The 22557-nt window shown below is 49.0% G+C and overlaps 9 protein-coding genes across 9 annotated transcripts; 4 read left to right on the top strand and 5 right to left on the bottom strand.

Moving 5' to 3' along the window:
* Positions 1 to 473: 473 nt before the first annotated feature.
* Positions 474 to 2503, top strand: EPUS_08377 (uncharacterized protein; the record flags this gene model as incomplete). The annotated part of the gene is made up of 4 exons (XM_007807109.1): positions 474 to 877; positions 969 to 1540; positions 1794 to 1967; positions 2046 to 2503. The coding sequence occupies 4 exons, from the start codon at positions 474 to 476 to the stop codon at positions 2501 to 2503; spliced, it is 1608 nt and encodes a 535-aa protein (XP_007805300.1).
* Positions 2504 to 2651: 148 nt separating this feature from the next.
* EPUS_08378 (uncharacterized protein) lies at positions 2652 to 5430 on the top strand (the record flags this gene model as incomplete). The annotated part of the gene is made up of 2 exons (XM_007807110.1): positions 2652 to 2722; positions 2883 to 5430. The coding sequence occupies 2 exons, from the start codon at positions 2652 to 2654 to the stop codon at positions 5428 to 5430; spliced, it is 2619 nt and encodes an 872-aa protein (XP_007805301.1).
* A 1343-nt stretch (positions 5431 to 6773) lies between these two features.
* EPUS_08379 (uncharacterized protein) lies at positions 6774 to 8411 on the bottom strand (the record flags this gene model as incomplete). Its single annotated transcript, XM_007807111.1, has 1 exon — positions 6774 to 8411. One exon carries the CDS (start codon positions 8409 to 8411, stop codon positions 6774 to 6776), a length of 1638 nt encoding a protein of 545 aa, XP_007805302.1.
* A 2927-nt stretch (positions 8412 to 11338) lies between these two features.
* On the top strand, positions 11339 to 12190 carry EPUS_08380 (uncharacterized protein; the record flags this gene model as incomplete). Its single annotated transcript, XM_007807112.1, has 1 exon — positions 11339 to 12190. One exon carries the CDS (start codon positions 11339 to 11341, stop codon positions 12188 to 12190), a length of 852 nt encoding a protein of 283 aa, XP_007805303.1.
* Positions 12191 to 13509: 1319 nt separating this feature from the next.
* On the bottom strand, positions 13510 to 13896 carry EPUS_08381 (uncharacterized protein; the record flags this gene model as incomplete). The annotated part of the gene is made up of 1 exon (XM_007807113.1): positions 13510 to 13896. The coding sequence occupies one exon, from the start codon at positions 13894 to 13896 to the stop codon at positions 13510 to 13512; it is 387 nt and encodes a 128-aa protein (XP_007805304.1).
* Positions 13897 to 14438: 542 nt separating this feature from the next.
* On the bottom strand, positions 14439 to 15203 carry EPUS_08382 (uncharacterized protein; the record flags this gene model as incomplete). The annotated part of the gene is made up of 1 exon (XM_007807114.1): positions 14439 to 15203. The coding sequence occupies one exon, from the start codon at positions 15201 to 15203 to the stop codon at positions 14439 to 14441; it is 765 nt and encodes a 254-aa protein (XP_007805305.1).
* A 574-nt stretch (positions 15204 to 15777) lies between these two features.
* EPUS_08383 (uncharacterized protein) lies at positions 15778 to 16164 on the bottom strand (the record flags this gene model as incomplete). Its single annotated transcript, XM_007807115.1, has 1 exon — positions 15778 to 16164. The coding sequence occupies one exon, from the start codon at positions 16162 to 16164 to the stop codon at positions 15778 to 15780; it is 387 nt and encodes a 128-aa protein (XP_007805306.1).
* Positions 16165 to 17357: 1193 nt separating this feature from the next.
* EPUS_08384 (uncharacterized protein) lies at positions 17358 to 19366 on the bottom strand (the record flags this gene model as incomplete). The annotated part of the gene is made up of 2 exons (XM_007807116.1): positions 17358 to 18553; positions 18625 to 19366. 2 exons carry the CDS (start codon positions 19364 to 19366, stop codon positions 17358 to 17360), a joined length of 1938 nt encoding a protein of 645 aa, XP_007805307.1.
* A 2018-nt stretch (positions 19367 to 21384) lies between these two features.
* EPUS_08385 (uncharacterized protein) lies at positions 21385 to 22318 on the top strand (the record flags this gene model as incomplete). The annotated part of the gene is made up of 3 exons (XM_007807117.1): positions 21385 to 21636; positions 21692 to 22041; positions 22093 to 22318. 3 exons carry the CDS (start codon positions 21385 to 21387, stop codon positions 22316 to 22318), a joined length of 828 nt encoding a protein of 275 aa, XP_007805308.1.
* Between the last annotated feature and the right edge of the window lie 239 nt (positions 22319 to 22557).

The following is a 22557-nucleotide window of genomic DNA, read 5'->3' on the forward strand; positions in this document are numbered from 1 at the left end:
CGCGTATCAAATCTGTAACAGAACGCATGTAAAACGCATATAAAACGCATAGGTCAAACGTCACTCAAACAGTTTAACATCTATTGTACGAGTCTGCTGTGATTTCCAACTGGTAAGGCCTGATACGCTTATAATGCAAGTAGGGCAAGCCATCGATGCCGGTGCCTGTTAGCGCAGAAAGAGGGCTGTCCTGAGGCTGAGTGATGGAGAAAGCGCAGGCTGCCATCAAAGGCGGTCCTCCAACTACGGACAATTGCAATCAGCATGATCGAAGGTTTCCAATTCGGATTCATTTGCTTTACATGAACCAATTGGGAATTAGGAGCCCAGCATGAACAACCTCACACGACCAGTCCGCGCTCTGTCTCTCGGTGTGTCTTCTCCAGTTTTAGATGGTTCAAGCTGTTTAGTAAAATCTCGCAGATGGTGGCGGCATCAGAGGTCTTTCTGCCCTCCTGATACTTGCCGACATTATGGCTGGTATCAACATTGGACGTCCGCTGGGCCAGGAGTTGCAGCCCTGGCAGGCATTCGACATCATTGGAGGCACCAGTACCGGAGGGTACCTTGCCCCTGATCAATCCAAAATTTGTTTGACTCCAAGGCTGACCGACATCTTGCGGCATAGCATTATCGCCATCATGCTAGGTTGTCTTCGCATGACCATTCGCGAATGTCAAGACACCTATAAGTCGCTCTCCGAAGCGGTTTTTACCCCAAAAAGAGGGAAATACAACGGCTGGCGAGCAGTGGATTTTCTCAGGGCGAACGAGAAATTCGACTCGAAGATTCTGGAAGATGAGATCAAGAAAGTCATCGCCGAAAAACTTCAAAATGATGAAACCCTGTTGAGTCAGGCAAATGAGGATTGCAAGGTGTAAGTCTCGCCCCAGTTGCGCAAGAATGTCTTTATCATAGAGCTCGGTAGGTCAAGGAATGTCTTTGAGCATCAAGTCTAATGTCAGAAGATTCGTCTGTGCTGTCCACGAAGAGAACACATCGGCCGAATGCATCCGGTCTTACAAGCTGCCTGGCAAAGATGACCGATTGTCTGAAGAGTGCAAAATCTGGGAAGCCTGCCGTGCGACCTCAGCGGCGACAACCTTTTTCGCTCCTTGCACTATTGGACCGTTTGGCCAGAAATTTGTCGATGGTGGCATCAGACATAACAATCCGGTGAACCTGGTGGCAAAAGAGACGGCGAAACTCTGGCCGAACCGGGAAGTGCTACTCCTCAGTGTGGGAACGGGCGTTCCTCCAGATCTCCCGTTTCAAGGCAACCTAATAAGTATTGCAAAGCGACTGAAAGACATTGCTAATGAGACCGAAGAGGTTCACGAGTTATTCTATAACAGCCATAAAGAAATGGTCAGGAGCAAGCAGTACTTCCGATTCAATGTTCCGGGGATGGGTGGAATAGGTTTGGAGGAGTGGCAGGAGATACCACGGGTGGCCAGTGCAACTCAGAAGTACCTTAGCAGGGGCAACTCGGAAACAGACTTAGGCGAATGCGTTGATACTATTGTGCGAATTTCTCAAGGTATTACTTAGCCCTTATCAAGGACATCAAAGTCATTAGCCTTGAGTTAACAAGCTGTCCCACCATCGTTCGTCCTCGAAATTTGCCGCACCATGTGCCACTTTGCCGACATGATTTCATCAATGAGGCCAGAAATTTCTGCCGTTTGATATCACGCTTCATTGAACGCTAGCTAACAACTATCTCTTCCACCAGACCAATGCCGTTAGTCACTTCTCTACATAATATCTAGGGTACTACTCATACCAAGTAGTCTCGAAGGAGGCCCTCGAGCTTATTGACACGATTTCGCCCCTCACGTTTTCCGACAAGCACGATGAGCTGCTAAGTAAACGCACTGAGGGCACCGGCAATTGGTTCTTGGAGTCTCCCATCTTCACTACGTGGGCCAGTGCCTCCCAGAGCACTCTTTGGTGTCCTGGAATCCGTAAGTCATCTGCAACGTGCAGCATCTGAAACCTCTCATCTAGGATACTCTACATACACGAACTGACTGGCCATGCAGCTGGTGCTGGCAAGAGCGTAATGATGTACTTTCCCCGTAATGAAGGATGTCGTGCCAGAGTTCCGTTAATTCAAGACAGGTCTACTGCCGCTAACCAACTTTCCCAAGCTTATGAAACGGATCCACATGTCGGAATTGCTTGGATCTATTGCGACTACAAGGATGCGCAGACCTTGCAAACATCCGCTCGCTTCCTTCTTGCATTCTGGAAGCAATTAGTTCTTAAACGTGGCACCTTATCTGATGATGCCAAAGCCATATGTCAACAAACACGTGGCGGCCTTAGGGCTGAAGAAGCTCTCAGGCTGCTAGATTCCGAGTGTCGCAAAAATTCAAAGACCTTTCTCATGGTGGATGCCCTGGACGAGTGTACAGATCAGATTGATACACAAAATGAAATGGAGCAGGGCAAACCCAAGGAGAACTCTTCTGGGAAAATTGATGAAGCTTCAAACTGAGCTCAATGTCAATATCTTGATTACATCTCGCCTTGGAGCAGATATTTCTTCAAGCTTTCCACTTGCCCATATTCTGCCAATTCAGGCAACGAACGAAGATTTGCGGACATACATCGCACGACGCATATCAGACAGTGGCCGCTTTGTCATGGTCGTCAACCACTCCCCAAAGCTCGCCGAAGAAATAAAGACCACCGTGATTGAAAAGTCGGATGGAATGTAAGTCTCCATATTCCCCCCCCTTCCCTGAACCTTCCCAAGCGGCCAACAAGCAGAATGTCTTGATTGGCATTTATGCTCACATCACGAGCATCAGAGCGCATTTCATAAGCTGTGGACTGTACCACGGATCATAAAAAAACTGATTGCGAGTACATAGGTTCTTTTTAGCCAAGATGCACATGGACGAGATAGTAAAGACGCGAACTGCTCGTGCTGTCTACTCAGCACTTCACTCTTTGCCAAGTGGATGCAATGATTATTTTCAGGAGACGCTGAAGCGGATTGAGACTCAGGGGGACATTGATCGTAACCTTGCGTGCCGAGTATGGTCCTGGGTAGCTTATACTACCAGGAAACTGACCATACCAGAGATCGAGCAAGCTCTGGCTGTGGAAAAAGGTGACACGTGTCTCAACAAGGACGGCTACATTAATCCGGACCTCGCTGTGGAAACATGCGCGGGTTTGGTCGTATTGGGTAACAAGCTAGAAGGCTTGCAGCTTCCAGAGGGACAAGACCCACGGGGTTTGGAACTCGTCCACGCTTCGGCGAAAGATTTCTTCCAGCAACTCCCGGACGAAGAAGTGAGAAGAGCTCATTCCAGAATCGCGCAGGACTGCCTAACATACTTAACTTTTGAAGACTTTGCCACAGGCGTCTGTCAGACAGGGTACGAGGTCTGGTATCGACTCAAACAGTATCCATTCATGTGGTACGCTGCGCATCATTGGGCAATGCACTTCACTAAAAGTCAAGATCCAGAGCTCGTCGGCCTGGTGCTGACTCTCTTGAAGCAGTCAAATAAAGTGGCCGCACTTACACAATTCTTGATACAGCCTGAGGAAGCAATGCGCCTTGATTCGAAATACTGGTCATCATTTCAGAATTCGCCCTCATCTGTCTCTGGCCTCCACATTGCCGCCTACCTTGGCTTGGCTGAGGTCATAAGAACTCTTCTTCGTCAAGGAATTTCACATTCGGTAAGGGATTCAGAAGGATCCTCAGCATTGCATTGGGCTGTAAGAGGATCTCAGAAACAGACGATCCAGCTCCTACTAGAGGAGGGTATCGATAAAGACAGTGCCGACGACAAGGGAAATACAACCCTCTTTCTAGCATTGAAGTCAAGGGATGAGGAGGTGGTAGCAAATCTCGTCCATTGTGGGGCGGATGTGAAAGGCCAAGGTGGTTGTCCAAACAAGGCTCTGGCGCTTGCCGCAGAAGAAAATCTTTCGGACAGCTTCTGCCTTCTCCAAGAGGCAGGTGCGCGGATCTGGAGCGATGATAGCAACGTTGAACTCACTGAAGAAGAACTTGAGGCTCCTAATACCAAAGTGCTGGAGAACATATGCACATGGAAGATGAAACGTGCCCTACACCAGACTCTGACCAAAGAGCTGCGTTTTGCGCATAGCGATTCTGAAGAATTCTTATCCGCGCTTTGGCCACCAGAAGCAAGCAATCCGAAAAGTCGCGAACTCGATCTTCTCCGTGGTGCTTCAGAAGCCACATCAACCTTTGATCATGTCGAGTCAACTAATAGGAAGGCCGATAGTACGCCTCTCTTTTTCGCGATTGATCAATTCAGCAAATCTGAATGGCTTGAGAAGGAATACGTTTTTTTCTGCGCCGCTGCTTCTGCCGGGCACCAGCAATTATGTCGATGGCTACTGCAAAGAGGGAAGCCCTCTGCTTGTTCGCTAAGGAGAATCGATTTGCGCACGTGGACGGCGCTCCACCATGCTTCCGCTACGTCACACATAGCTTTCCAACTTCTCCTTCAGAACGGCGGAAATCCATTTGCTTACTCCAATGGTGGTGACAGCGGCTATGGCAACTCGATTCTGCACATAGCGGCATCAAAAGGACCGCTTTCTGTTATTGAAGCCGCGATTCGCGTCGGCATAGATGTAAACGTCAGACGAGTTACAGGTTTACAAATAAACTGGGTGGAGTATTGTCACACGCCACTTAACGAAGCCATACCGGACCAGAACAAGGTCAAATTCCTCCTGCAACAGGGAGCTGATGTTCACCTCAGAGGAGACGGGCGGGCGACCGTCTTGCATTTCGCAACGCAACATCCATTATCGCAGCTAGAACTCTTTGAATTATTCATCGATTTAGGCGTTAATGTTAATGCTAGAGACAGCTATGGGCGCACAGCCCTATTCATTGCTGCGACTCGGCGAACCGAGATCGCCATCGATGCATTGGTACGCGGTGGTGCTGATGCAAGCATCCCTAAATCTAACGGCATGACGCCATTGTACAGTCTCCTAGATGGTTGGGACCCTTCTGAGTTGTCTAAAGAGCGCATGTGCGGTATGGTAGAGAACCTTTTAAAAGCCAGGGCAGACGCGAAATCTGCCGAATCGTGCTACCCTTGCAATTCCATCCTCCACAAGGCAGCTTATGCTGGTGCGCACAGCGTTGTCCAGCTCCTCCTCGATGCAGGTGCTGATCCGGCTGCCGAAAACAGTTTAAAGAAAACGCCACTGGATACTGTCCTAATGAGACTGGACAAGTTAGATGATAATGATCCTCCATCTCTCAAACTTGGATTGGCCGCCACCTACAGGCTGTTAAGTGAAAGGACCTCGAAGTCAAGAATGGACGAACTTGGCGGGCTCCTGTCGGATATTCTTCATCTCAGCAGTCAGTCTACTGGAGGAGGCAACTACAACAGGACAGGAGCTTCGTGATCTGCTACAATATCGTTTAGGTGCTGTGAAATGGGTATAACCGAGAAGTAAATCGAAAGAAAGGTGTCTAGCTTCTCGTCACAGCATCGAATTTCCTCTAAGCGAGATCTAAGCTGGTATCCGGCTTGAAATGAAGGGTTGGAGCTAGCTAGACATTTCGAGCTCGAAAAATACAACTAGATACTGAACCTAAGCGATCCCAACCCGGCCCTGGCGACCCTATAGCGCCTCGTTCGTACATTTGGGCCGTGTCGTGAGGGTGTCTTAGAACGTTTTGATTGGCGCCCACATATCTGATCGAAAGTTGGCACTCATCACACCCTTCCCTTCATCAAACATAGCATCGTCTTCTGAGATCTTGGTCTCTGTCCTCTCACCTGTCCTCGGCTCCTGGTCCAGCATGATCCTGGCGTATGCTATAAACATGCACGGTGGTTTCCTCTCTCAGTCAGGTAAGTAGGCCGTGAAGACTAAAACTTCCATTTCCGGACCACGCGTTCTTTCATTGGCCGAAGTTCTCCCAGTACAAACTTGGTACTATCATCCACAACCCTCCCCCAAAAGAAGCATTTAATGGATACATCCAGATTGTCTTTTAGTTCAAACGATGAACCTCAGTCCTTTAACCACGTCATCCATCTAATAAGAGTAATCTTTCTTGAACACAGCGCTGGACTACAGTCTCCACGCCAAGTTAAACCCCATATTTATCCATACCGCGCGGATCTTCCCCCTCCCAGCTCAGCTCATGCAGGGAAACACAGATCGATGTGTTCATCAATCTGTAGGTACAGACCTCCACTGACTCCAGTAGAGCGAGGAACCGGCAGATGCCCATGGGAGAGGCTGGTCGACGGTTGAAGTAAGTTTGTCCGTGAGGTGTTGGGGAAAGGGGGGGGGAGAGACAAGACAGAAGGAGAACAAGGATTGGTGAGTGAGGATTGGTGGGTACAATTGAGAGAGGGACGAAAGAGAATTGGTGTCAAGGGGGAATGGGTAGAGGGCCAGAACAGAGGAGACCAAAGCTATAACAATACCATATATGAGAGAAACGGAGCTGGATATCGGGCATCAAGCTGTTGAATTACAAGAAAAAAGGTATTGAGCACAAGGCTCTACTGTTGTGACCTATCCAAGAACCAGAAGATGGATATGTGATTGTTGAAGAGAGGGACCCCACTGCATTCGAAGGTTCAGGATGATATCTGTGGCTTGAACATTCAGGTTGCGTAAGGATGCTAGACCATGGACTTGCTGATCTGTCTGATGCACAAGACCATCTGCATCAGCTTCGTAGCTCTATAATAGGCCTGCGAGATATTTCCTTAAAGCAAACGACAATATCATCCCAGGCGTATGCGTCGCTTAGTAGCCGGAAGAGTTGCAAAGCTATCCGAGTCCATCCAAGCCAGCCCAACCCGTTCGTAAGCCGTCTCATGTTGCTCGATCAGTAACAAAGTGCATGAACCAATGAAACGAGTGTAATGATACAGCAGAATGGCCTCAAATTCGATACCAGCTGGCCAGGGGGACGCTGGTCGCTCTGCCCAATATCCCTGGCAGATGGTAGCGGCCGGCCGGAGGAAGGGTTCGGTGTGCCATTTGTCAGGATGCCAAACTGAGTAGCGAGTCCCATTCCAGGTGATGCGAAGGCGCACAACAGTGTTTTCGAGCTGAATGACATGGGAACTCTCGTGTAGACACTTGGTTGGGGCTACCTTGAGAAGAGTGGACAGATCTCCTGCTCCATCCTCTGTCCAGAACTTAGCAAAGTCGTTAAAACTTGCCAGTTCTCTGTCCCAAGCGATGTATTCCTGCATCAGGACTCGAGCTCCTTTCCAACCTGCCCACGACCAGCTAGGAAAGTCGCGACACCTTGAATAGGAGCCCGTGGCGCTTCCAGGCTCCTGCTCATCAACTCCGTCGTGCCGTCCATCCCACCAAGTCTTATCCATTGCACCATGCCAGGCCAGACCAAATGCGAAACCAGCGTTCAAGTCAGAACTTGCTGCATATTCACTCTCGCATGGCTTGATCATTATGGGTACACCCCAGTAACTGAAATAGGCTGCTCTAGCCAAGATTCCACGAAATGCATTCAGCGCGTCCGAGGGATATGTTAGTTGGCGAGCTGTGTACTGCTCTACCCGAGACCAGAATTCGGTATTAGGTTTAGGTAATCGTTCTCCAAGGAAATTCCACTTCGGAGGCTCACGTGTTCTTCCCAGAAAAACAGAGCTTATCGCTCCCCTGTCTGTCTCTTTGGCATGCACGATCCCTAGTGAACCACCCACCGCTTCGCACTGGGTTCCAGCGCGGCAAACAAAGTAGACTTGAGACTTGGTAAAGAGTAAGCACCTCCGCGAGAGCACAAATTCCTGATATGTCCAGCCACGGGTCTTCCAACGAGAGGAGCTCAATGCGCTGCCGACATCCGAGAGGGTGGACACGTACCACTTGCCAGATATATATGCGCGTGGTTGGGGCCGCCTTGGGACATCGCTGACTCCCGGTATACCAGACTCTGCATCGTCCGACCCTGCAGCTGCCACAGTTACCGCTGCTCCCTCGTATATTTGGTGCATTCGCCCAAACAGACCATGCAGCTCATTGGCGTCTTCCTGATTGATGCAGTACTTATCGACCCAGAGGTACCGAAATCTCAGCTCGCGGACGATAGTCCTGGCATCCTGTATGAGCTTTGGGTATTCGCTTGGTTCCCGAGGCGATACATCCCTTCGGCTCACGCGCTGTTGCCCATCCCGATTCCCCCAAACGTAGCTGAGGGCAACGTACTCCATCTGGGGTTCGAGCGTAACGATGCTCCCATTGACACAGTCCATGACCTTCAAGTGAAGGTCTGCGGGGAGGTCCCCTTTTCCACAGCTCTTCAAATGATGGTTTTGCAATGGTCTATCCAACGCCTGAGCTGGATGTAGGCTGGTTGTGTAGGCAAGACGTGATGGCCTAGTAAAGACCATGGTTCTGAAGTGTTAGCTGTGGGCAGAGTTTGCGGTAAGATCATAGCGCTCGGTACGCTGTTATGGCTCTGGCTTTTTCCGAGATCCGATCTTGTCACTGCAAGGAAAATAGAAGGCTTCTCGGATGCACGAGCTTTTGTGATACGCTGCTTATGTCTCGTGAGCCTGGCCGCTCTCGCCAGTACGGACGGCTGCAAACAGGCGGCATAACTGACAGCTTTGTTTCTTCAATTCTGGTGCAATTTTCCCGAGAGATAATATCCGTTTGCCCTTGCTAGTTATCGGTCCTGAGTAGTTGAAGATCTGCTCCAGGTTGATGCCCTTGCATCTGTCGCACAGCCTGTCGCCTTCCATGCACCGTACTTGCGTAAGCGATATAGCAAAGCAACAATTGAAAACAACAAGCCGCCTGATAAATTCATATGTAGTACCTTGGTCATGTTCAGGAAGGTGATGGCAACAGCATAATGATAACAGGGCGAGGAGCCGAGAACCCAAGCACAGCCTATGGGGCAGTGCTCTGAGGCGAGCAGCAGCGGACACAGCCAAGTCCGCTGACCAGCCAACTTAGTACTCGTAATCGCTCGCGAAAAAGAGACCCAGCCACATCAAGCCTGTGTCACAGCACCACAACAAGAGGCCCCGTCAAGCTCTGTTGCGAGCGAAAAGATGTTAAAAGAGACTGTCAAAATCATTGTGGGCTAATTACGCCAAGCCCTTTTCAATACTATTACATAACTAATATGGAAGTATTTCAACTCGGACCATGTAGCAGCCTATCATGGGCCGTGAAGGGCTTCTTCAAGCAGTTTTATACAGAGGCTCATAATAATACGTAACGAAACGATAATGAAGATCTATCAGGAAAATAGTGGTACAGCCCTGTGCACGGATTGGGGTTACGTTGACAGGAGGAGGATATATCCTGTTGAATCAAAGGATTGATCTTTTCTTTTTCACCAGCTAGAGGAGTGGAGGACGCCCCCAAGTATCCTTTGGGTTAACGCATCTGTGGCGCTATGTCAATTAATTAGCGATGAACCGTTATGGTCAAGCTCATGAAAATGTACGGAAGCCTACTTGAAATTATCTACTTCGCAGATGTTTTCCTTTGCCTGTCCCATAGCCTGCGCAAGCGACATCACATCCTTCTTACAGCCGAAGCATAGAGATCCATGCTAACACTGATAACAAAATTCCTCTACCCGGGATACATAGCCTACGGTATCACCGAGATCAAACTTCCCGGTCCTAGCACTCTTAGTCTTCCTCTCTTCTTCATCCTCTGCATTCCATCTCTACGTCGCGGTATGAATCTTTTCTGTACGCTCAGTATGCACATTCATGTACCATCTCCTCTTAGTACAACCAGCTACCTGATCCTTAGTACCCACCGGATGTACTATCTCTGCCTCAAACCAGGTATATCTCCCTTCATGCGTCCCGTGAGATTGCGGGTAGGAATTCCAACTTTGATCATGGCTCGTTACGGTAAATTCGACCTTGCGTAGGACAGTCGCGTTGATTATTTCGATGTCGAGGTAGGGCTTGCCGGCCTGGTACCGGGTATACGATTGGGGATCATGTCGATCACAGGAAGTTTGGATCCAGTATTTGACGAGATCGAGGATGAGGGGACTAGATATAAGACAAGACGTTGGTGAAGGAGGAAGGTAACATGGTAGATTTCGTGGGCGTTGTGCGGGTGGTAGATTGTCTGGGGCTTGCGCTGACGGAACGGGAGGGGTGGAGAAGCTATTCTGGGAGCTGGTCGTGCAGGAGGTTGTTCAATTGCGAGGAAGTTTAAAGGGCGCGTGACGGAGACAGCGGGAAGAAGCTTCTCCTTGTCCTCGCTTTACATCAAAGCTTGAACGTCGACGAAAGTGCCCATCACTCGGTCATATGGGCACAAGCTATCAACTTGGAAGACGTGAGATGCCGCGGTTGTTCGTGGTTGTTTGTACGTACTGGTAGGCTTAACCCCATAGTAGAGCCTAATGAACAGGCTAACGCCTTGACAATTGGCTGTAACTAATGCTCAGTTGAAAGGGGTCTGAACCTCGACCGGCAAGTGTGATTGGATAGTTAGAGCTGCAAGCATGGCGCGGAGACTTGCACGAGCCGCCCTTCCGCTTGAGGCAAATAGCGTCCTCCGCCATACCGATGATTGTGTTTTGTCATTTCCTGGGTAACTAAAAATTCAATGTGGTGGCCGCCACAGGAGAGTTTATTGAAACTGACACACGACTACGCTGGAAGAAGAATGGAGACTTGGCTCAAGTGCTTCCCAAAAGACGTAATTTGGGGGCCAGAGGGCCACAATTCATTGTCACAGCAGGCTTGGCTTGTGAGTAAGCCACGGGCGTCAAATCACAGGCCGGAGGGCCAAAATTCGGTCAGAATATCGAAACTTGCTGCTCATTGGACGGAGAGTGGTCCATTTTGAGCATCAACCCCTGAATTCTGCTCGCAAAACTGTATAGCTTGGTGGTTTATGCCATAGCTATCTATTTATACCTCGTTTACTGTTTAGGCAGTTCACAATTGACGAGCGACCAGACAGAAATGGGACATCCAGAACCACTCTCAGCCCACCAGAGCTGGATACCACATCTGACCGATATGCATATCTTGAGCGCGAGGACAAAGACTATTGATCTCTGACTTGGCAGCGTCAATCTCTTGACTGGTCTCACGTAGAATTCCCCTGACTATTCTTTCGTTCAAGAGTTAGAGCGGGGTATAATTGAGATGAAGGTAGTCGCATTGCCAGAACTCCGAAGAGGTAAGTGATATACATATTGTTGTATATTTCGACCGCTTCACTACAATTTTCTCCCTGGCTTGCAATATTTATCAGGCGTCTCAAGCTTACACAGTTTCGACTTGGTCGCCAATTTTTGGAAGCTATAACGCCGACGCCTACTATGACTTCGTTCTTACCATGGAGTTGGACAATCACTTCTACCGATCCTTCACTGCAGCCTTGTCCATCCGCCTCCTCGATCTTAGCGACCTTTGCCGCTGTCAACGCTGTGGCCAGTGCCCTCGCTATCATATTCGGCCATCAATCAGTTATCAGCCGGATAAGCTGCAAGATGTGTGGGGGAGACTCCGGGTCGAAAGCATGGCGATACATGTGGATTGTCCCTCTTGGTCTACAGCTCGCTGCCAACGCAGTCATAGCACTTCTGATTAAGAGGACGGCAGGTTTCCGGGCCGACTTTGCCATTTGGGAGCTTGTACTCTTCTTTGCTGCTCGGCCACGACTTTCCTGGATAACCCTGGGTCTGTTCGCTGTCAAGTCTAGGAAGAAGTCTGGGACAAGAGATTTTCCATGGTGGCCATCGTTCATGTCACAGTTCGTCGCTGAGCTCATACTACAATTGATCGCATTATATATCATGGGTCGTACAGCACATTTCGCTGCTAGTCGAGGCTTTTATCTCGTCCACACCGATCTATATCGCTCGTTGCCTTCAGGCGCACGTATGATGTATTCAGGCGCGCTCTACTACCTCATCGTGGGCACCTTCGCTTGGTTCTCAGCTTTTGGCTTGATCAGCAAAGCTCGCTCGCCCACGCGCTTCGCGAAGGAAGCTTCCGAAGAGGGCGATTCTACAGACACCAATGCAAGCTCACCCATGCTCAACTGGAAGGCGGGTTCTAAAGTAGCCACTGGTTCGGTCATCACTGCTCTCATTTTTTCTCTCACCTCCGTTTGGTTGGCTAGCTGGATATTCTGGGCTGGATTTGTACGCTTAGCGGACGACTCGTGAGATCCCTTAGGCTATATTCCTGACTATTCTACAAAGCTTACCCAAGTACAGATACTGCCCGCCAAGGCTTATCGATCAAGGGATCATTTGGACAACATTCTCGGCTCTCGGAGTTATCTTTGGTGGAGGTGGTATGTAAATTTCCTTTGAGCAAAGGAAAGCTTGCAAGTAGAGAAGGGCTGGAAGCTGGTGAACATGTTACCCTTTGCAACACACTTCAATGTACGATTACTTGATATCAATCCAAACAATCACTATTATGTGAAACCAAGACTCATTATTTCATCTATGTGAGCCCTGGCCATGGTTATCGAACATGGACACAGTTTGGCAGACTGGAATCCGTATAACCAGACAAATTATAATCACAAAAGGAAAATTAATAGTGAAAAGATCAAGGGAGGGTCGTAATATTTCATTAAGACTTATACTGTGGAGTATGCGAATGTTTGGTTGTTTGGTTTACCCTTCACGAACGTTAAAGTCTGACTGGCGGGAACGAGGTCTCATAATCTACCCTATAGATAGATGGTGAAGTGAGATGGTACTCTCCGGTTCGACCTTTTCTTCTGCTTCCCCATCCAGAGTATCAGACTTCAGACGCTTGGTCATTGGAGTTTGGAGACTTAGGACATATCGGTTGGCTTTCTTGTGGAGTCAAGCTCTGGATTGACCGACCGGGTTGGAAGTCCCAAACCGCTGCTCGCGGGCGCACTGGTGTTAGAGTGGAACGCCTCCTGTACAGAAATAGCTGGAAAGTGCCGTGTGCGCTCAAATCGATCCATGATCTGATACCATATCAGTTTGCTCGTCTCACCAGAAGACAAAGATTACTGACCTCCCCCCAAATACCGCGAGTTCATTTGGCAGTAATTGTGGCCCAGTCTACCTCCGTGTGCGGTTTCGGTTCACGAACAGTATCAAAGAGGATCTGTTCAGATGGAGAGAGCTTGATCCGCTGTACTCAATTAACGCAGCACACATCTGGATGGTTCTAAGATCTGACCGAACATTTGCTCAAGTCTGAAACAGTTTGGCGACACCAAAGAGCGTTAAACATAGACTATTTCAAGCAATTTCGTACAGGTGAAGGAAAAGCAGAGTAGTGTTTGCGCAGTTGATTGCAGGTACATTCATCGAATATTGTCTCAGGCATGAACTGGAGCTTTCGGAAAGAGGCTACTAAACTGGATCATGGTAGATTCTATTCTGCTGGCCTAGCAAAGATAAGCGAAAGCTGCCGGCTGTAGTACTTGATGACCCGATCCTCGCACACATACTTGGACATTGAGCGAGCATCCTCATCTCGATAGCAATGGCTATGCAAAGTCCCACAATTGTCCATTGATTGCCTTGTCCCTTGTCCAACCCTGGCACATTCTGGCCTCAGCGATTGATGGTCCATAGTCGAGCTCTTCCGGGAGCATCGTCGACTGGTCGAGTGGCTCTTCGTCGATGGTCAAATAAATCCTAGCTACAATGGCAAGTTCATTGTCGTGTGAACCCCCTTCGGCCAGCCTTTCTGGGTAGTCAATGAAGATGGGTCTGTGATATTGCCCGCGTGCGGTGTTGACGATAAGTACACGCTTTAGGGGCATGGCTGTCAAAAGACTTGACGTCAAAGCGTCTTGCTTCCCTTCCGGACGAGTAAGAACGAGGACCTCAAGATTCTGCGGAAGCCGTGGAGGGCGCGGAGGAGGACCCATTGGTTTTGCCCTCGTCAACGGACCCTGCTCTATTGGAGACAAATTTAAGGCCAAAATGGGCTCGAGGACTTGCTTTAAACTACAAGGTACCAAGAGTCATAGAGGTTACGCCACGACTTACTTCTGTTATCGCTTTTGTGCCATCCATATCCTATATTTGAAAACAACTTTCTAGATCGTCCGGCATGGCCCATCTGCTGCAGTGTAATTCTTGATAACATGGTTGCAATGGAAAGGCAAGTAGACGGTAGGAAAAGGGTTCTAAATTCATGGCAATCATAACACGAGATTTGGTTGCAGAAGAGCTGAAATGTGTGCAATGCTATTAAAAGTCTCCAGTTTTGGGAATGCGTCACTGAATGCATGCAGCGGCCGCTGCGTTAGTACTAAGACTAACTGTTGGACCAAAAGGACCGCGGCCCTCAGAGGACCGTTTACTAGCTTTTGTCTGACACTAACTCATTGACAATCTTAACTTAAATACTTAGTAATATTAAGTAGTATTAAGTATGTCAACGCAACGAGGCCACCATATACAGCTCTCAGTACGACTGAAAACTGTATTGGTAAATAGCCTCCACCAATGGTTTCCTAGTCTCCGCTTTATCAAACAATTGAGCATGATCCAGTGTTCTAAACCAGATGAGGTCCACGCCTTTTCCTCTCCATTTCCGATCCTGCCACCCTACGCGGAGGCGCCCGTTAGAAACATTCTTATCGACAGTCTTTGAGGAGGGTGGCCCTGAGATATCAGTGTTGGCATTTCCATTCGATCTCGGATGCAAAGTGGTGGATCCTACACCATTTTCTGATATCACTTCCATATGAATATCGCCGCTGGTAGTATCGCTTGCGGATCCTTCCTTGCGTGCTGCTGTCTCCTCATCATAGGTCGCAAGATAATTCCTAACGGCTTTGGTATTCACGATGAGATCCCGCTCTGCAAGACTCACAGTGATAGCACGCTCACCGATATCTTGTTTCCATAGAACGTTTTCTGACCAGAAGAAGCATCGCGATAGGCTATGAGAAACTCCCATGTCCATGCTTCCGAAGTAGTAAAGCTGGTGTTCGTTTGCTCGTTGTGGCTTACGGTGAGTGAAATTGTAAGCCACGTCTAGGAGATGTAACAAGATCGAGATGGGATCAATGAGCACGACAGGACCAATCTGATTAGCCAATTTTGGCGATTTCAATAGTTGGGTACTGATAAGAGTTCTATAAGAATGTGAGACGAGGACAGGCTTATCAAATTCATGGTATTTGAGGATTACTTGGATCTTGTTACACATCTCGTCCTTCGTCATTGCTGAGTGTGTTATACGGAAGCTGACCGGCATGAGCTCAATAGCGATAATTCCTACCTGGTCATAGGCGCTACGCCTGGTATTAAGATGGAAATCTAGCTAGACTAGAAAGTTAACATAGGGATAGAGACCAATCCTAATACCATGGACGAACACGACTGGTCTTCGGGTCTGTAATGTATGCGGGCGATGCTAGTATATAAGTCGTTTAGCGGGAGAACGTTTAGTCATAAAAAGTGTAAACGGTCATACTGGGAAGATCATGAAGAAGTAAGGCAATGCAGTTCTGCGAAATGCGAAGCCATAGAAATGTAAGCGCAAGCAAGTCAAGAAGTTGACGAATCTAATATACTGTCATCATCAGGAACTGAGCAAATTAATAGTCGTGCGAACTTACAACATACCACAGTATACTGCGATGAGTCATATTTACACTATCAATTATAAGCCGTAAGCAAATAGCACTGCTATAGTCTTCCAGTATCTTCCTGCTTAGGAGAGTCTCGGTAGCAGCCACATATTCTTCAAGTTCATCATCATCCTCCCCTAAGGGTCCATCCCTATTAAAAAAAGCCTATAGAAAGAATTCCTTGATGTTGTCTCTCTTGATTTCATCCGTCGTTGCACCCAAGAACCACTTCTTGAAATATGCTTCTGGATCAGGGATATTGCTGTTGCAGAGTTCGAACAGCTTCTTCCTTTCGTTTCGTGATGGTGCTGCCGGGTGCACTGCTTCGTATTGAAGTTTCTGTCGATAGATGAAATTGACGAAGATATAGAAGACGACTTCAGCGAGGGTCCAGACCCTGAACGGCAAGGGAGCCTCGATAGGTACTAGAGAGTTCATCACTTGAGAAACAACCCATGCTGAGCAATAAATGATACTCAAGGGCGCAACGCTTTGCAGGCCAATGATGCATGCTCGAATGAAGATGTATTCAAGTAGAGAAGTTCCGATCATGCTTGACGTGCTTGTCTTCCCGTTAATCGTAGATGTATGCACACTGGCAACGGAAGACGAGTGCACCTTTGTAGGAACTGCATTTGTGGCAAGGTATCAAGATTCTACTCAACAAAAATTCCCTGCACGTCGGAATTGGCTATTTCAGCGAGTGCAGTAAGTCCCAACAACTGATATGGAAATGCAGCTTCCCTGGATACTGGGATTTGCATGTGCTTGCCATACTAACTCTGCAGAAGGGTTGCGGTCCGTTGAATAATCAATGCCAAGCACTTATTAAACCTCTTCAGATTCTTAGAATTCATAGAATTTATGAGAAGGGGAAACGGAAGTAGATAGAGATCAACTAAGAATAGTCAGAATCAATAGAGTAGAAGTGTCTTACTGATTGTGTTGAATTGCTTGCTTATTCTTGCTATCTAGGGAGCATCTAGTCTGTTATATAGACTATCGTCAAGGAGCAAGAAGAAGGGGTAAAACAGTTATGATACTGTTCAATGCCAACTGGAACATAGATGAGAGCATATGCGTAATAGATCCGTTGCACAATGCCCTCACAATAGCATGTTTGCACATCTGAACTCCCGTTGTGTTCCAGTTGATCCTGCTACCAAGCTTTAACTAGCGTGCTTGGCTGCAGCATCTTGTGTAACACAGAGCCTCCGGGGGACTTGGCCTTTAGTGGAACTTGGCCACCAACCAAGTTATGACGTAGCTTAGCTTTCACAGAATTAGTAATGTATATAAAATGCTGAGATAAGATGCGTGGAAAGAGTCCTTAACAAGCTGCATGCATGCCTGGCGAACTGCAGTTTTTTGATGCCAACAAAAGTGGTCAAAGCTTCATAGGCACGGAGTTCTGAAGAGCATGCACCCATGTAAGCGCTTGAGAAAGCCACAGTAACTATGCAGCTCATAACTAACCAGTCTCATTCTACCTTAGGCTGTGGATGTGATGCGGGCCTCACTGTCACGTTCGGTAGCTTAGCTTCGCTTGCTCCTAGGGCATGCTCCATACATGATACTCAGTCTTAGGACGGGAAAGGCCAAAGCCTTCATAGAAGCCCGACGTATTTAGAAGCGCTTCTACTTCACTATCAGCCCAAGCACCCTTTCATTGCTCATAATCACTTGTGAGCTATTCTGCATCCAAGGACTTAGTTGCTGGAGAATGAGGTACCAACTAGCAGTATTCACTCATCATCTCCCGCCTCTGAAGTAGGCGGCGTTGAGAATTCTGAATCAGAAGCTATCCCCGATTCAGAGCACTCAGTAGTGTCGATGCCATGCTCTTGACTTGGACTAAAGTGTAGAGATACGGCTGGAGGAGAAGAAGCCACGCGTGTATCAGCAGGGAGTGGGTTGTTTGGTAAGATTGTCCTGGGTCCAGCAGCAGGTACAGAGACAGCTTTGGGAGATACTGTTGTGGTCCCAGCAGAGCCATGCCCATGTTCTCTTTCGTACTTCTCAATCTGTAAAACCTCAACTCCATATGTTTTAAATATTGCCTTGAGTCCACCGGCCATTGGCACAGCTGGTGCATCATGTTTCTTCCATAAATGACTGTTGAGACCAGTGACAGTCTTGTGGCCAATCTTCATGCAATGATCAAAATTGCACCTCAAATACATTTTCTTCTTGCCAGCCACAGGAGCAGCCTCGTTCGGCACCCCCGGACCCAAATATGTCCAAATTCCCCGGCCGAGATTATCGGTATATGCACAGGTGTGACGACGCTTCCTTGTCGGACTGTTAACCGCCGGATGAATTGGCGAATGGTCCACACCCGCGTCGAATACTATCTCATTGGAGGGTCTGCTGGCACGTGGACTCCCACGGGTCCCTTTCTCAGCCATTGTGCCAGCAAAACCAAGTCCATGTTTCTTCTCATGATCTTCAATATCTTGGACCGGAACTCCATATTTCTCAAGCGCTAGCTCGAGACTGTCGATGGTCCCTCTAGGTATACCATGGTGCTTGACAATATGACTCTTTAGACCCTGAACAGTCTTCCAGTCAATCCTCATACAGTCGTCATGGTTACATCGTAGGTACATCTCCTTCCCAGCCACGGTTGGCGCCTCTTTCGTTCCTCCAGGACCAAAATACGTCCAAATACCACGATCAAGTTCATCGGTACGTTCACAATAGTGATAACGATTAGCAAAGGTTTCGGATCGGGAGTATGAATGGGTAATGAATGCCTTCGGCTTTCCACTGAGGGTTGAAGTTGAAGCTGTTGGACTGTTGACCGGCGGGTGAGATCCAACCGCTTCAAGTGCAAGAGCCTGAGCTTTGGCTGACGACTGATGTCCACGTCTTGGTTGCGAGGCTGGTTGAATTGGTGTCCTTATGGTCTGTCTAGGAGGTGGATTGACGGATGGAGAGCCTAAAAGCGGTGCGTTGATAGAGTAGAGCTTGATGTGGCTGAAGGAGGGCGAACATTATAGTCTGATGAACCTAATGGTGGAGGTGGTGGTGGCGGTGGTGCGGGCGTCGGAGCTTGCTGACGAGGTGACTGAGCGTGAGAAAGTGGTGTAGTCTGTTTAGGAGATGGACCATATTCAGGAGGTGGGGCAGGAGGATTAAATGAAGGCTGCCCGCCATTTGGCAACGGAGATGGTTGTAACTGATTATGCTGTGGTGGATGGGCTTGATTCTGCGGTGCATAGGTCTCGCCGGGCCCATATGCATTCCAACCGTAATAGGAAGGTTTTGGCTGTTTATCTTGCTGCGTAGGTTGCAAAGGCTGCATCGCGTTGGGTCTTGACGGCGGATTCAACGCCGGCATTGGTGCAGGATTAGGTTGATGCTTCTTCGCTGGTGGATACATGGATTCTGATACCGTGCTGGCATGATGGTTTTCTGTCATCTTCTCATCCACGGGAAGCCCTCGTTTGAGATTCTTGAGTTTGCGTCGAAGTTCATCCTCCTCGTGATCGTGCGCCTCTTCCTTTTGCTGATACTCCGCGTCTTCTCTTTCTCTTCGCTTTCGGATGCTTGCATCCTCCAGCTCACGTTCAGCATTTAGCTTCTTCTTTCCGGTGACCAATATATCATCGGCAGCATCCAACTCGGCAAGACGTTGCTTGATTGCACTTAGAATATTTGACTGAAGAGCATGTTTGGTATCAGGAGTTGACGTGTTGCAAGAACTCGCAGATACGTCACTATCCGACTGTCTCACTTTGACTCCGTCCATGTTTGGGCATTCTTGTATGTGTGGACACCTCTTGTGCGGGCATCAAAAATTCATAAAAGCAGCAGAGTTCTGCAAAACTGAAAAGTGAGTCTAGGAGGGACAGTTGAAGGAATGAATGCATTCGTCGGAGGGGACCAGCCTTCTGCTCCAATAGATAAGCAGCTGATGGAAGCGCGTCGTTTTCGCGATACCGACATTCACCTATACGTGAAGCAGGAAACCTGCTACATGAGTGGCTAGCAATAATAAAAAGAGCGTATATCGCCTAACAGCTTCATAAGAGAGTCTAAACACAAACAAAATATGTACAGGCTGGAAACTCTCGAAATGTTGTTAGCTGTTTCACAAAAAGAAAGGGACTGGTAGTGGTTGGAAGCTACTACGTATTCCTTTAGTGCAGCAGGGGTGTCGACGACCACAAGAATCGTGATACCCTATTCTCACAACAACTGACGGTGCTCGCACTTTGCACGTCTCGTTGGGACTAGGGAATGAGGGTCAGCGACATACTACGTATGCTTAGGGGATCATGCCTCATGTCCGGGTTCGGCGGCCCACTACAGCGGCGGCCGTTGCAGCGCGCTAGCAGGTGGCGCTCCTCTTTGAGCGGTATTACAACAGCGTTCGCCTCTTTGCCTTCTTGTACATCTCTTCGATGGTGATCGGGTGATGGAACGGTTCCACTGGCAAGATTGAGTGAGCCATAACAGCAAGCCCTCGCTAACGCTGACTGTTCAAGGAGGATTGACCATGTTCCACAATGGTTGGTCGATTGGAGAAGTTGTCGAAACTGGCCTTCAAACGTCGGAAAGTATTAGATATCCCCGTACTCTCGCAGTTCTGCAAAGAGCCGAGCGACAGTAACACGGAAGGATCGACATCAATCAAACGCAACACAAAATCAGAATGCACAAAATGGGTTAGGAGGACAGAGTGATCAGGCTCATTTCAGTTCGCTGTGAATCGCGTTTGCGGATGTCAACGAGGGATTTGCGATGGAGTTCGAATTGGACAGATTCCATGCTTGTTAGGGTTTGGAAGGAGAGGAGTTTGCGACGCCAGTTTGTGCGTGTTTGGCGGTAGTTGGCGGTCGGATAACATGGGGAGGGATTGTGTGAGGTCGAGTTGGAGGAGGCTAGTGGCGAATCTGCTGATGCTTATGCTTTCCTGGTCTGCTGCTTGAGTTGAGGGACCCTGATCGTCCTTTTGCATGTCAACCCACGCCCGCTCAGGGATAACGACCTGGTCGTCTGAGTAGGTTGCGGAAGCATCCTTCTATCCCAACGTATACTGGTTGAGAGGTGCCTTCAGTTGTGCGAAGATGAGATGAAACGATTATCCGATAGGCTGAACCAGTTGAAAGATCAGTCACACTCTGATAGTTTCAATCAGAAGCTTCGAATACAGGCACAGAAGCTTGCATACCCATTCAAGCAGGGCAACTTACGTCGTCTCGAAGATAGTGTAGTGAAAATTAACGCCATCTTATCGACCGCACTACAAGCAGGGGAATTGTTCGTCACGATCCATCAACTTCTCCATCCACTCGCGTTTCGGATCCATCTCGAGCTCCAGTATCCCCTTGATGTTAGAAAACCATACATCGATCGGCATCGTATAGCCTTTTTTACGCATGAAATTCAGTAGCTCCTCCCTGTCATCTGCAGCGTAATCTTCCGCACTCTGGTGATAGAAACGTTTGTGCATTTGCGAGCCTCGGTATTTCATAAGAATAGGAACTTCCGCAAAATGTCTCGATCTGGACGAGTAATCCATACCTTCCGCTTCCCTTTTTCAAACGTTTTGCGGATCGTATTGATTACTCTCCGTGCATCGCGACAGGGATTGGCCTCTGGCAGCTCGTCATCGCTCCCTACTCAGGCCTAGTGATCACGCCGTAGCTGCTCCTCCTCCATAGCTCCTCCTGCCGTGGTTGTCCTTCTCTTCGGACCCGCGTAGGTCCACTATCAAAGGTGGCATAAGCAACATTTCTTCACTCCAGATCGACCTTCCACACGATGCCTTCGACTCCTGACCTTTCTCGTGAGCTTATAGCCAATCCCCCGTCTACGCGTAACCACGCCTGGAAGCGCCGAGCAGTTGGTCACACACAATCGGATGTCACAGATCGCATGATAGAGAAGCGAAACCTGGCTGATCTCTCGAAACGCTTTTCGTATTCCGGCAGCCCCGCGCCTCGTGACCGCCTGAGAGCAACACTGCAAGGGTACCGGATATTCACCTGTAACGCCACTATGTGTGAAAAGCCGGTTAGAGCTATGACTCTGTAAAGATGATTGGATTACGGGAGTATGATTGCGCTAGCTTGCCCTGCATAAACTTCCAATTAAGAAACCGTCCGGGTTTGAGGCCATCGTCCAAGATAACGAGGTCAGAGCAGTGAAGTGGATCTCGACACAGCCCCCGCGAGGCATTTCACTTATTGGCTCTATCAGGCGCCCGTACAAGGCTCCTGACCGCTCGAAACTTGGATTCCGACAATTGGAGAAAACGAGCAAGGCAGATCTCGAGGCGGCCCCGTTGAGATGTTTTTCCTATTGGCTCTATCGCATCCTCAGCTGGACCGGGGATCTCATGCAGCCCTCATCCGAATCCGCCATCGAGGCAGACTCCAATTCGAGCGGCTTCCAATTGGACATGAAGGCATTCTCGGGGTGACGTGGCGCGCCACCCATCTCCTGCATGTCTCACCGGATACGTTCTAGACCTGCTTTGTCGCCGCTGCGCCTCTCGAGTGACGTGGCCGGCACTGCGGCATTTTCACTATTGGTCCAGTCGCAGCGTCATGTCAGCCGACACAGGATCTCCGAGGGTCGACACGTCACGATCATCGAGGAAGAGGGGGCCAGGCCGCTGACGCGGGATGCCGCTATGCTGTTGCCGGTGCCTCAAGCAAGGGAGGTGTTGGTCGAGGGGTCGATGAAGAGGTGAGATTCCAAGGGCAGGATGCCGATGGGGGGCCTGTCACATGAACCGCCAGCCACCAAGTCTGGTAGAGCGGGCTGTGCATCGAATCGCCGTCGAGAGCCAGGCCAACAGTTGGATCAACCGGCAGGGGGGAGCGTCGAATAAGAGCACGAAGGTGGAAAGGGAGGGTCGGTTAGAGGCAGGAAGCCAGTCAGTAGCCTGGCGCTGTGACGCTGCGGAGCCCGGAAGCGGCGGCACAGCAA

Source organism: Endocarpon pusillum (genome assembly GCF_000464535.1).
Source record: "Endocarpon pusillum Z07020 unplaced genomic scaffold scaffold656, whole genome shotgun sequence".
In the NCBI taxonomy this organism is placed as follows: domain Eukaryota; kingdom Fungi; phylum Ascomycota; class Eurotiomycetes; order Verrucariales; family Verrucariaceae; genus Endocarpon; species Endocarpon pusillum.